General features: G+C 38.7%; 3 protein-coding genes across 3 annotated transcripts in view; 1 reads left to right on the forward strand and 2 right to left on the reverse strand.

Annotated features, from left to right (window-relative positions):
- Positions 1-3375: 3375 nt before the first annotated feature.
- Positions 3376-7123, reverse strand: fbxo4 (F-box protein 4). The gene is made up of 7 exons (XM_083912993.1): positions 6881-7123; positions 5778-6049; positions 5453-5685; positions 5007-5082; positions 4736-4911; positions 4401-4627; positions 3376-4299 (listed from the first exon to the last, which is right to left on the reverse strand). Exons 1-7 carry the CDS (start codon positions 7040-7042, stop codon positions 4207-4209), a joined length of 1239 nt encoding a protein of 412 aa, XP_083769119.1. The 5' UTR covers positions 7043-7123; the 3' UTR covers positions 3376-4206.
- Positions 7124-7261: 138 nt separating this feature from the next.
- On the reverse strand, positions 7262-11883 carry rimoc1 (rab7a interacting mon1-ccz1 complex subunit 1). The gene is made up of 6 exons (XM_083912878.1): positions 11786-11883; positions 10641-10750; positions 9530-9676; positions 8806-8937; positions 8439-8553; positions 7262-8298 (listed from the first exon to the last, which is right to left on the reverse strand). The coding sequence occupies exons 1-6, from the start codon at positions 11877-11879 to the stop codon at positions 8063-8065; spliced, it is 834 nt and encodes a 277-aa protein (XP_083769004.1). The 5' UTR covers positions 11880-11883; the 3' UTR covers positions 7262-8062.
- A 1346-nt stretch (positions 11884-13229) lies between these two features.
- oxct1a (3-oxoacid CoA transferase 1a) overlaps positions 13230-14360 on the forward strand; it is a 43394-nt gene continuing 42263 nt past the window's right edge. Inside the window, exon 1 of the mRNA XM_083911939.1 lies at positions 13230-13475. Within this exon, the coding sequence (XP_083768065.1) occupies positions 13371-13475 (105 nt within the window). The 5' untranslated portion in view covers positions 13230-13370. The remainder of the gene's footprint in view (positions 13476-14360) is intronic.

The following is a 14360-nucleotide window of genomic DNA, read 5'->3' on the forward strand; positions in this document are numbered from 1 at the left end:
GGAAGATGGAGATGATGTGAAAAGCAAAGTTTTGAGAATGACAGTCGAGAGAGTCGATTACTGCATTTACTGTTTAGAGCCATGTTCATTTCTGTCAAGTCAAACGGCACACAAACAAGTCTTATAAGATTTATAGCAGTTACTCTTTCATTTGTATATGTGTATGTTTACACAGTGTTGTATCTAATCTACCTCTCTCACTACTCTGCAATATCTTTGCAATAATGAAGCATTAATGTTGCTTAATCGATACACAAACAGCTTCAGAAAGCACATACATTTTCAGCAACAAAAAAAAAGTCTGTAGTCTATAGAAGATTTACCAGTATATTGTGAAGGTTTTACTTTAAGGGTTTCCACCCCTCCCATTATTTATGTAGGTGCACAGAAATAGTGTTTTTTTAATAATATGTACTAATCAGAAAGCATAGATTTCATTTCTGTGCAAATGTTCACAAAAAGAACCACTTATTTTGAAATTATACTACCTGGTAAATATGGTTCTCCAAATTCAATATTTGACCACTGCTGGCACAAAATGAGAGATACTATACAGTACATATCCAACAGCAAGAAAACTTAAGCTTCATTGAGCAGGGGAAACCTCTGGGAATATATAGGAAACACCTCTCCCCAAACGTTCTTCATATTACATAAGTAAACAGACTGGCTGTGCAATATGGCTGATTATTCTTTCTATTGCCTCAGGCTAAAGAACACTTTCTGAACTGTTTCACATAGGCATACCTCTCTAATACTTGGCACTGTTGTAAAGACCAGAATAAGAGCCTTTAGATCTGTCCTTATCCCCAGTGAATTTGTTCCAGGTTCTTCCACTGGCACAGATGGTCATAGCATATGTGATGTTTTCAATGAACACTTTATCTCAGGTGGTTTAATATTTTTAAATACTGGTTTTCCTCCCACTGGCTCTGATCACAGTGCACCTTGCTGGGTAAACACATTTTCACTTGGTGTTTAATGCTATGTGCTCTATTGACACAAAAAAGTCAACTGGGGTCTATCAGTTAGAGCTTAATTTCTGGTTAAATACTTAATTTATATTTAAAATCTGACTATAATAACAGAAAGCATCACTGACTGCTCATACCTTTGCAAAAAGGGGTTAAGGTTAATGAGCCGAATAATTATGATCAATTTGAAATGATCATGCCTAGCAAAAGTTTTAGAGAAACTGGTAAATGATAAAGTTAGACCATTTTTATGTCAACACTGCATTCTGAAATCTTATCAATCAGGTTTCAGACTGGGTCATAGTCCTGTGACGCCAGCATCGAAAGTGTTGAATGATGTTGCTTGATCTAGATAATAAGCAGCATTGTGTCCCCCTTTTTTACCGATTTAACTAAGGTTTTTAACACTGTTGATCATCATCATCATCAAATTCTTCTGAAATGGACTAAGGTCATGTTATTTATATGCACTGTTCTACCTCAATTCTTAAAGCTGTTGATGCAATAACTCATTCTGCTGTTAGGTTCATAACTGGGGATGGCTTTAGAATTCATGATTGACTGTATGAAAAAGTTGGGTGGCGTTAGCAGTGAGAACAGCACTGTATACTTGGAAAACGACCTGGGTATTTTACATGCCTTCGAAAGTATAGATTTTTTTTTACTACACCAGGTCCCAACACTATTTGGTTCTTGACAAACATCAAGTAAACTCTGAAATTGGGAAAGTGGCTCTTACATTCTATGCTCCACACAATTTGAACAATCTTCAGAAGTGTGTAAAATTAGACAAGCTTATCCCTTTAAATCAATTAAAAACCCTTCTGACTGACATACAGTAGTGTGAATACATGTATTTTCTTTGAATTGTGGCTGTCCCTGATGTTGCCGTCGTTGGTTATGTTGCTGTATAATTTCTTGATGTATACTGTGGCTTTCATGTGCTTGCATTGTTTTATATGTACTGCAATCAGGGCGTCACTGAAAAAGAGAGCTTGCGCTCAATAGCTTTCCCTGTTTGTACACATGCATTGGATTATTAAAGTGTCAATGTCCTTGTGACATCACATCCCAGAGGGATGACAGGAGACAAGAGGCAGCTGGAGGTTTGGTTCATTCACAGCCCCAGAACCTCCCCCCACCAAACCCTGACCATCATTATGTAGGAAAGTGTGTCCACAGTCTGCAGTCTAAATAAACAGACCTTTGAAATATTCTATCCAGGCAAGTTCCAGCAGTGGATCCAACATATCTTGGTTGCAAACTGCAAACTGCATTCACATAAAAGCACTTAATCTTAATTTACTTCTTCATTCATTCAGACATTAACTGCCTTACATATTCATCCACACTGACAGTGCTGACAGTACTTGCTCAGCAAAGGGTCTTTACCTCCATTGGCTCCATCAGGATCACGGAGTAATAAAAAAAGATTAAGCAGTTATTCCCTGCATACCTGCCCTGAAAACAGGTTCCCATGGTTTATATGCATTTTGTAAAGTATTTTAAATGTGGTCCACCTTTAATGTGACATACAAAAAACAAATGGGCATAGAAACATAAAATGTAGTTAAATAACTTTAAAGAGAGGACCTACATCAGAGAACAGAGACGAGTGGAGATGAGATGAAAAGTCAGATTATCTATCCCTCAGAAAACACACACACATACACACAGCTGACTCTTCCACTATTTCCATTAAATTACAACAGGGAAAAAAAAGAATCAATCTCTGCTTCTTCAGTATTCAGCTCAGCTTAATGCACCTAAATTGCACCAATCAAACTTCTATTCTAAATCTGTATGTCTGAATGAATTGTTAAGACCAAATCATCTTTTGATGGAAGGACAGCTAAGTGTGTGTGTGTGTGTGTGGGGGGGGGGGGGGGGGGGGGGGGGGGCTGGGCTATGCATACTTGAACCAAAGACTTGTGGTTACCTAGGGGACTAGAACAAAGGAGCATCAGAGGCAAATTATCTCTTCATGAACACCGCCACCACAGACTGAATATGAAACAGGTTGCAATTTTCAGTGGACATACAAGGCATAAACACATAAAGTGAGTGATGTGATCACGTAAGTGCTTTAATTGCACTGGAAATTTGTTTTTAAAAATTGAATATGTGCAAAAGTATACATAAAACGTGTTAATGGATTATTTTCAGTCAGCATGAATCCAGAATAACAAACCATGAACATGTACATGTCAGGTTGTAACTCCATTTTAATACTGTATAATCTATTGTATAATTTTCATGCTTGGAAGAAAAAGACAAATGCCGATGTTATGTGATGAGACAGCTTTATTTTCAGGATCCAACTAATACCTTCCAATGCTCAAATTTGTGAATATGTGATATTTAGATGAACAAACAAATTGTTGTCATTGTGCCACTAAATTAATACTCAATTGAAAAAATAAAAGCCATTTAATTAAGTTATCACTTTTGTAAGAGACTGAAAGTATGAGTCACCAACCACAAGAAAAATGTGTAGATGTAAACCTTTAAAATAATGGAATCTGTATTTATCTAAAGTCAACAATTCTAAATTGTACAACATAAATTATTTAAAATAAAGTACATACATGAGTGTAAAGCATTAATGAGAAGGCAGGGAATTTTGTCAGGCCATCTGGTTAATTAGCTCACCAACTGTAAACCTGTGTCATGATATGGCACATGAATTAAAATAGCACACTTATTTCATTATAAGGAGCATATATGATAAGTAAATGGTAATAAATTGAGTCAAAGGGAGATTTTACCACTTTACTATTATTATTTATTTAAGCTTGTTTGTCTGAGCATTCCTGAATTAAAAAGCAGTGCTCCTGCATCCACAATAACTATTTTTTTCTGTGACTTGAAGCAAGGTATGAGTTGCCCTGCATAGAGCTTAGTCTTCAACAAACCCAGTGTGAGGGGTTACTGTGGAGCTCCCAGAAATAAATAAAACCTTCTGTCCTGCTATAACTCCTTCATATGGTTCTTTCTGTAAACAAGAGTGGGGTCTCTCACAGAACTCCCAGATCAATAATAGTTAGAAATCAGTTCTGCTGAAGATCCAATTAATTAAATCCTACAGGCAATTGTCCAAATCCAGAGACATTCAGTGCACATGTGGTATAAATTACTTAGGAAATGCTGTAGTAGTGTGTCTTGGTGTCAGGAAGACGCAGCAATGAAATGTGTGTTTTCCAATCATCTGGCAGGAGCAGAAGTTAGATAACTAGATCCCATAGAGTTTGACTCCAGAACATCTCAGCAACCACGAAATGCCATCCAGAAGGCCTGACAGGGATTCTGCTACTGTATCCTGTACCTGAATAAGAGAGAGACACAGCAACACAGGTTTAAAATCTCCTCAAACGGACACTGGATGGCTATAAATGCGGTGTTGTTGATCAAGTATCAGATAATTACCATCCAGGGGTTAGCCAGCTGGGGCAATCTAAGTCTCTGTGCCACATCAACACAGGGAGTTCGACACCTGACCCCGTTTCTGCTGGTAATACTTTGCAGGCTGGTTGTATTGACTGTTTCCAGTTCCTCTCTGGAGACACAGGAGAGCACCAGCAGAGGTCTGGGTACTGAGCTCTCTGCAGAGCCCAGCACAGTCCGAATCTGAGCCACCTCGGACTCCCACTCACCTATTGGAGACATGTTTTTTTTTTTCATGCAAATGTTCTGTGATGATCATTTATATGACAAAATCCGATGTGCATGATGTGATATAGTGGAAGGTCCTCTTATCTCACCTGGGCTCCCAGGCTCTGCATTTGCTACATAGATGAAACCATCCACCACCTGGCACACTTGCATAACCTGAGGAGCAGGGCTGTAGATTGGATGGCCGGAGTCATCTGTTCCCTCAAAGGTAAAAAGTTTATTACTGATGCTCTGCTGCTGCACTCTGGCTCTTTCCCTCTCTGCCCTGCACACACAAACACACAAAATGTGGCTGTATTCAAAATTATGCAATGATAATAATTTCAACTCATATGGTATCTGCAAATACTAAGTGTTTACCTGTTAGTTGAGTACAGAGTCAGGATATTAAATCTGTGTTGGTTGTTGAACATGTAACTGATCCCTGAGCCAATACCTAGAATGAAAAAAAGGTTGGTTATGTTCTTTAGGGCGTCTCGTCCGATAGTAACTAGTGAGATAGCAATTGTGGGCCAATACTGCCACCTAGTGGTGGGAAAATAAACATACAATAAGTGAGATACTCAATGTATTTTTTTAAATAATTTGTGTCCTGTGAGTTTATATGTGACTGAAATGCAATAATGCAAAATGTGTAGTTCCTAACAAGGTGCAATATGACTCCAGTGACAGCTCATTGTGTCTCAAGAAGAAGAAGCTGGAGTTTAAAACTGATTCAGGGTAGTTTTGTCCGTGTTATCAAAGACAAGAAATGACTGGGAGACCTTATTATTCATCATCAGCACTCAACATTAATGCTATGTCACCATTTATCTGACTGTGGCCTGGTCTGTGAGGATTGCCTGACACAGGGAGCACATCTGGGGTATGCATGAGCCTTGTGACTAAAGAGACTTCCAGCTGCTCCATGCCGGGGCCAAACATGGCATAACGTGGTTCAGATGAGGGCACCAGAGACTGAAGAAATGAGGTCACAACCTCATACGCCGGCCGTGAGGGAAGCCATTGTTGTCTGCAGGATGGGCAGCCTTTCAGGTATCTGTTGAGACAAAAACGGTGGTCAAAAATGCTTTCGTCTAACAAATTGTTTACTGACTAACTTGATATAGGACAACAGAAAAAGATACCCACTCTGACATGTAGTCAAATTTCAATTCCTTCCATTTGTCATTCCCTTCTTCTCTATCGTCCAAGCTCTCATCTTCCTTGATTAATGGCGCGTCCAACTCCAATTGGGGCATGCTCACATGATCAATGGAGCGCCAGTATGGCATGTCCCTGAGCAGGAAGTATCTCCACAGTAATGGATCTCTAACCATGGCCCTCCAGTACCGACTGGTGGCTCCCAAGCAGCAGATATCCGCAGGAGACAAAAAGGTCATGATCAGAAACTGCACGTCCACCTTAAGGAGGGAGGATATAATGTAATAGGATGATGATTTCAACAAAACAAAACAGGAGAGTGTTAATAACTAGTTAAGAGATGGAGACAGGGCGGAAACAATGGGCAGTTAGTAACATGAGCTAGCCTTATGTATTATCAATATTATCTTCAGTGTGCAGAGACTTTCCTTTAAGAAGCTCTTATCTTTTCGCTCTCACACAGAAAAATGAGAAAACTGTCTCTGGACGAAAGATAGATTTTGTACTATGTTATGAGTACTTGTGTTGATGTGATGAAACAGTTTGACTTATTTTCTGTCTAAGAAGAATCCATCTATAAAGGTTTGAGAGTAACTTAGTATTTTGTTCTTTTGTCTTATGAAGGAATGAGCCCGATTAAAAACTGTAATAAAACTTTGAAAGAAAACTGCTTTTTTGGGGAATTCACTTTATTATAGAAATGGTTACCACGTTTGTGTCAAATCAGAATATTCAAATGTAACCTGTCAGGCACGTGACCCTAAAGGTAGAAGTAGGAAGTATATCATGACTGGGTCACGCGATACAACTGATGTTGAGAACTGTTTGGAAAAACGTGTTTCTTTTCACCAACTGATTCAATAGCTACTGGCAACATTTAACCTGCTAATTTCAATTTCGTTTATGTGACCCCTTTTTCCTTTGAGTACTTGTACAAATGTTTACTTTAAACCTGATTGCTCTACCTCGGTTTATGATATGAATCGGCTCAGACAATTAAAAAAAATAATTACTTCACAGCAATGTAGCTTTGGACAGTTGAAAAAATGGGGGGAAAAAACAAAAAGATTTCCATGACTGATTCGACTCACCGGCAAGTTGTCCAGAAATCCCGGTTGGGGCTCTCCCATGTCTCCAACAGGCGTTTGGTCGTCTTCCACTGCTTTGACTCTGTTTGGAAAATATGTGTCTCTGAACCGCCTGAGGCTGCGGATCACTACAAACTCGTTGAGCTGCCGGATCTTTCCTGCCATGACTTCAGACTTAAGTGTTAATATGCGAACAACTAATAACACTGAAACACGGACCTAGGGAGAGAACATATTTGACGTCTATCTAGGTCACACTTCCTTGTTGCTGGCAGCAGTGGAGCATTGTGGGTATTGCAGTTTTACAATATACAGCTGAATCTGGGTCTGCAAGTTTTAAGTTTCGATGCAAAGTAAACTCCTTTTTCTTAAAACAACGCGCGTGTTTATTGTCAACGAGGACATAAAAAACAGAAAATGATTTTCATCCAAACAACACAGATTCTCTATTAATAGTTATACTATACAAGATTATTGAAGTGGCAGAAAATGGAACTTGCAATAGATGGGAATACAAGGCGCATTACAAAGCTGGTATGAACAAATGTGAACATACTTCAAATAGCCATGAATACATCATTGTCCAACAGTCCGATCACATTTCTTTGCCTTAGTTTGTATATTTCCATACACACATACATATATAATGTATATGCAATTATAATATATTAAAAGCATAACAAAATGGCAACAAAACAATAAATAAAATGTTACTGTGCAATGTCTCATCTCCAGCTGGATTATCTTCAAACTTGTAACAATTTTTTAAAAAATCAAAGGGAAAAAAAGGTCAATTTTATTAATTACCTTTTCATATTAATGTTATAATAACATTCTCAGAGCAAGAAAAGGTGCCCCAGTCAAACGTCTGGAATCAAGATGACAACTGCTTTTTCAGCAGGACAGGGCAAAAAATTATTCAACAGCCTCTTCTGCAGCCCCTGCCACTTTTACACCACCTAAGCTTATCCTTTCCAACCTCTCTTGCACCTGCTTTGGCCTGGGCCATTTGGCATTGGATGAGGTTGCCTGTAGACACTGATCCAAAGACTCTCGCCTCCCCTCAACCTTCCACAACATTACACCCCACCTGATGGATTCCATTTTTATTTAGGGTTGACACACATTTGAATACTGAACTTAGATCTGTGCCTGAGGGCAACTTCACCACAGGAGCAGCTTAGTTCACTGTAAAATACTAAGGATTTCCTTGGCATTCTCTGTGTTCCAGCCCTGACCCTGCAGAGGGCCCTCACAGGCAAGCACGTATTTGTTGAGGATCTGTGTGCCAATGTCCCGAAACTGCAGGCGATCTTCTTTGCGATCCATAGTGTCAGCGCTGCAGTCCTCGTACTTGATTGCCCAGAAACACATTTCCCCAATGTACATCATCGTCAACAGGTGTGTGTCTGAGAAGATGCCTGGCCAAAAACAAAAGCAGACAGTGAGTATGACCATATGACTGATGGAAGAATTTTCTTCCACTGAACAATTGTAAAAGTGGACGGAAGCAGAACAATTTTTTTTTATTATTTAAAAAGATAATTGATGACACATTTACCTTCAGATAGAAAGCTTGCTGTAGCAGTGTCATGGAGCACCACCCCATCGTTGAGCTTCACAGAGTTTCTCACCTGCAGCATCCGCATTAGGTAGCGCACCCCTTCCTGAATACACTGGTTTCAAATATCAGTCAGATGAGCATTAGGCCTAATTAAAGCAAATGCCAACAAAAAGAACTTTGAGATTAAACTGTTTTCACCAATACAAAAACTTGTCTGGCATAATCAGTCAAGCCCATGTCACTTCAATTTACTGAAACTACTTTGCAGAGGAGGGAGAAAGTTGATTACAAATGTGCAAGTCACAAGCAAGTCTCTTTAAGTTTCAAGCAAATCCCAAGTAACTGTTGCAGCCTTGTGTGGTACCTTAAGGAATGTGTCCTTATTTTTCTTAATCCACTGTTTTCTTTGATGAAGGGTGTGGCAGTACATATACAGCAGTGCTCCACGTCTCCAATAGAGGCATTCTAGTAGCTCTAGACCCAACACAGACTGCACCTATTTTAAATCAAAAGACATGAAATAGTACTATGAGCCAATGACAAAGAAAAAGATGTTTGTGAGTGTTATTTTTATAAACAAAATAGAACAATAAAGTGTATATATACACGTACAAGTTTAATATCAGAATACTTGATAATCAACCAGTTAAAAATATGGCCAAAACAAGTGCATGCGAGTGAGGCGGAGGGAGAAGGAAATTTTGAGCTGATTTTTGTTGGCCTTTCCACAGCTTTATTTGTCAGGACAGCCGCGGAGTGACAGGAAATAGGGGAGAGAGCGAATGTATGACATGAAGAAATGGGCCATAGGTGAAAGTCGAACCTGGGCAACTGTGGCAAAGACTTTTTAACTCTCTGAGCCACTGGGCTACCCATAGAGCTGTGAGCAATTTGAGTGGACGGAGGTGAAATTTGAGCGGAGCCCTGAGTGATATTGAGCAGAGCAGCCTGGAGCAGCTTTGAGTGAGGGAGTGGAGAGATTGAACAGCTGCATGAACGAAGATCAGAAATTCTCATTGCTTCACTTGGTTCACATGCTCTGAACAAAACATGCACACAAAATCATCTAGAGACAAACATATACACACTTCTTGTGCTGGTGCTAGCCTCCCCGCCAAAACTTCTGGCTCGGTCAGGTCTTGCAGCAGCTGCTGGATTTTAAATGGGGAACAGTCCTCAGGGAACTCCTGGTCCACCAGTTTATTCTCTTCATAAAATGTGATGTCTAGGATCACCTAAATGATCAAAAACAAATATATACGCAGGCCTGACATTAAATACAATAGGCAAAGATTAACAAAACTATGTTAAAGTCATCAGAAACAGTGTCCTCCCTCTTCTCACTACATTACTTAATGGAGTTAGTCATTGATAAGGTTGATTAATTCAGGAATGAAACTGATCATACACCTGCTAGGAGGTGGTAGCCACAGCTGTAGCCTCTGCTCCGAAACTCTTATCAAATCCCTTCTCAAAAGCAAACTTGAAATCAAAGTGTCATTACTCTAATCTAATTACAGCTGCAATAGGTGAATTTAAAAAAAACACGCCAGAATTTGCATAGCGTGAGACCAATTCCTGCAGTTCTCTCTCGCTCTCTAAAATGTCCTGTGATTATCCAAAGTCTCCCATCAGCTAGATTTTCTAAAGCCTGAAAACAGAGCCAAGAGGTGCAGTACTATCAGAGCACTTGAATTACAATATGATGATAAGTATGGATTTTTTTTGCCCTACATTACCAAAATAAACCACACGTCCCAGGTTTAACCTCTCTATAGTATGAAGTATTCAGAAGTTACCTGTTGCTTCTTACTACTTACTGGCAACTTGATACTACCTTATTAGGCCGTTTCAGTCAGGGTTAAGGCCACTTCATACCACCTTAATAATCTACACCTAACCAGCCTGACTCCAGTACACACATTTTTAATATTCCTCAATCTAAGCATCGCTCCTGCTTAAATAACTTGTTTCACAGTTTTGGCATACATTTTCACACACTACAAATCATGATATCAGTTTTCAAAAAATTATTTGATGATAATCTTGAGTTCAGAGAAACTCAGATGGACAGATTCACTATTTTATATTTTTCTTAGAAACTAAATGATAAATTGAAAACAGAGTCACATATTGCGACTAATGGCAATTATTAATTGCAGCTCAAGACAACCAATGAAGTGTAATAAAGTGAAATACCTGTGTGTAATCCTGAAGCACCTTGGAAAGGTTGCTACTCTCCCCTCCTTGCCTGTAATAGCTTTTCAACTTGTCTAGTATGGCAGACGCATTCTGTAAATAGTCATCATCTATGGAAGAACGGTATGTTAACATGTTACCAATTACATATGTAAACTCAAAAAAGTGGTCTACAACATTACACATTTCAAAGTACTGTTGAAGGATGGCGATTTACATATTTTCACACATTCATGCAAAACAGTTTCACTGACAGAAAAATATTACATGTTTTAAAGTAACAAAGTTGAAGGCAGGAATATATGATTAGTCTTATGGAATATATGATGATCTTATTATTATACATTTGTTTAGTCCAAAACACCTCTAATTATAAAGCATATACAGTTTGCACTGCCCTAAAGGTGGTTGCTTAAAGCCAGCCTTGGTCTTTGCCTTTAACTGTGTTTCTTTTTCATTTTTTTTGTTGTTATTAATACTTTTAATCATTTCCTTCTTCTCTCTCTTGTCTATTTTATATTCAGCACAGATGTATCGATGGATGTTTATTTTCCTATACGTTTGTATTTGAATATTGTATTTAACAAATAAAGTTTGTTTTAAAACTAGAGGCAATGTGACTTTACGACAACATAGTACATTATACAATCGTGATATGAAATGCGAACTTAACATTTTGAAGCATTATTCAAACGTTAATGACTAAAATGAAAAGTTACAATTCAACATTGTTCACTGATTGGTAACTTTACCTTTACTACTATGGATAGTTGACTATTACGTACTATCGTGTTTCATTTCCAAATAAACGATTGTTAATAATGCATTTTTAGCTAACATTAGCGAACTGACGCTAACGTTAGCCGCTAACTGGAACCATAGACTGTACCCAGATATTCAAAAACAAACATCGGTCAGTACATACACGTTAGAAGTTAACTCTTCACTCGAGTCTTACTTAACTGCATGGCACGTATTATTTGTCAACGTGCAACGTTTTCACCAGACAACAGCTGTTGTTATAGTTGCTATGTTGGATAACGTTAGCTATTAGCTTGCTAGTTGGCCGTACAAGAATGTTAGCCACGCGTATAAGGTGCCAAAAAATGGCCGGAAGACAAACAAAATTAACAACTTGACTGTACCTTGCTTTTCAGCTCTGAGACTGGAACACTTGATGTCTAACTCAAATATCCTTCTCTCCAACTCAAAACCTTGTCGCCTGTAGTCGTCGGCCATGACTAAAAGTATGCGTCACGTGAGCCAGGGATTACTCACGTGCTCATTGAACGTGTTGTCACGTCATGTCTGTCTGTGTGTGTTTCCAGTGCAGTGATTGTTTATCCATAGAAAATAACAAATACCGTTAAATACAACATATACAGTACAATGTCAGAGAGCAGAATAGACACTAAATCACACCACAAAGAGGGGAAATGAATTATACAATAAGAGAAAAATAGAGGATAAAGCAAAGTAACTGGTGCCTTCCAGGAAGTTCATCAAATATATTCTTGTAACAGTTTGTAAATCTGTTGCTTTTTTTTGTCTATCAGGAAAATATATTTGAGATCGATATCGGCTTTGATATTGACTAATTAGTACTATTAATTTATTTTTTATTAAAATCATACACACCGGTTAGGGTTTTAGATCACATTTTAAAATAAAATATCTGGTTGCAGTGCACTTTACATGGAAGTGTTATTTACTTATTTTTGCTGCTAATGTACACTTTGTTATTTGTTTATAAATAATATTAGGTACATTTATATCTGTGTTAACTTATTACCTTTTTGTTACAAGGCTAAATGTTTGTGTAAAGCCTGATACCTCCACTCACATGGCAAAGTATACGGTTAATTAATCCAACAGTGGTATCAGATTGGTTGCTCAGCCCAAGTATCAGTATCTGATTGGATCAGATAAAAAATGGATTGATGCATCTCTACTGACAAGTGCCTTAAATTCCACCAAAGAGAAGAAATATGGGTTGAGAACCTACGAGTATTTGCTTATGAATGAAACATTTCCCCAGTAAAATAAAAAAGTTAACCACATGAATCAGAGACTTATCCTTACTACTGTCAAATTATGAGCAACCATGGAGGGATGGAAAATGAAACAACGCACATGGGGGTAATACAGCGTATTCAAAACCATAATAACAATAACGTTAACATTAAAACATAATGACGTACGCCACTTTATAATGTCGTGGTGGTGAAACCATAGACATAAAGAGACTCTTTATATGTCTATGGGTGAAACGGTAGACTTCAATTTTTTTTTTTGCCTCCCACATAGTGCTAGTCCAGCCCACCGAGCCACCAGCCAATGACGTCGTGGCGCTGACTTTTTGTTGTTGTGAATGCGTGTGTGTGTGTGTGTGTGTGTGTGTGTGTGTGTGTGTGTGTGTGTGTGTGTGTGTGTGTGTGTGTGTGTGTGTGTGTGTGTGTGTGTGTGTGTGTGTGTGTGTGTGTGTGAGAGTGTGTGAGAGAGAGAGAGAGAGAGAGAGAGAGAGAGAGAGAGAGAGAGAGAGAGAGAGAGAGAGAGAGAGAGAGAGAGAGAGAGAGAGAGAGAGAGAGAGAGAGAGAGAGAGCGCGCGCTAACGCTAACAGTGCTAACACTAGCAGCCACATTTACGACCTCTCAGTACACATCACCGTTCACCCACTGGAGCGCTCAGTCTGCTCCTCGGCTCATCCACCGGCGTGTAGCTCCTAAAACATGGCGGCCCTCAAAGCTTTGTGCCGAGCGGAGAATGTAATCTTCAAAAACCTCTCAAGTCCCCGCAGAACCCAATTAAACTTCGCTAATCTCCAGTTGAGCAAGGTTGGTATTAAAACGGCTAACGCTGAATTAAATGGTTGTGGAAATAAGGTGAAACTAGGGCGGTTGCAAATGGCTTTGACAAGATTGAAAGGTCATACTATTGTGGGCAATGTATTCCCCCTTTTTTTCGAAATAATGTGAATTTAGTTAGGTAAATGATCAATCTAAACCTGTATTTTTTGTTTTATTTACGTGAGTTTACTTTTCGATGATATCGTTAACTGATTGCTGGTAATGTTATTCTCAAAACAGGTCGCAACACTATTACACACTGCTGCTAACTTTCAGTAATGCATTTGCATTGAGTCAGTGACATATAACACACAATGTACATTAGGCAAACCCGCAGCTTTATTTGCAACACAGGTGATAGTCCAATATCAAGGATGAGCTTATGTGTTGTGGGGGAAATGCTCATTCACAAGTACTTGCATAATCTACCCCTGCCAACGTGGATTCACACAATGTCAGTACAGTTTTTCAATAATTTTTCTTTATGTTATTATGTCAATGTCCACAGTCTGGACATCGTACATGGTAGTCATGTCTACAAGTAATATGTGTTCAGATATCAGAACTAATGAGGAAATCACATTTAGGAAAAGCTCAAGGCATTATGACCCCTTGGCCCTTGATCACTTTTTTCATAAAAATCAGTATTGCTGATGTTACTGCAATTGATATACAGCAGTAACTTAATCATTTAGACCAGAGGTAAGCCACAAAGTGATTATGACTTGATGACTTTATTTTTGTAAGCTGAACAGTGTACAATATTGCATAACAAGATGTAGCCCTATACAGTATGTTCAGTAAATGAGGAGGCAACTAGGAACAGTATAATGCAAAGTGGTGTAAAGTTTCCTCCAAGTCCGACCAACAGTA

The sequence above is a fragment of the Echiichthys vipera genome (assembly GCF_963691815.1).
Source record: "Echiichthys vipera genome assembly, chromosome: 4".
In the NCBI taxonomy this organism is placed as follows: domain Eukaryota; kingdom Metazoa; phylum Chordata; class Actinopteri; order Perciformes; family Trachinidae; genus Echiichthys; species Echiichthys vipera.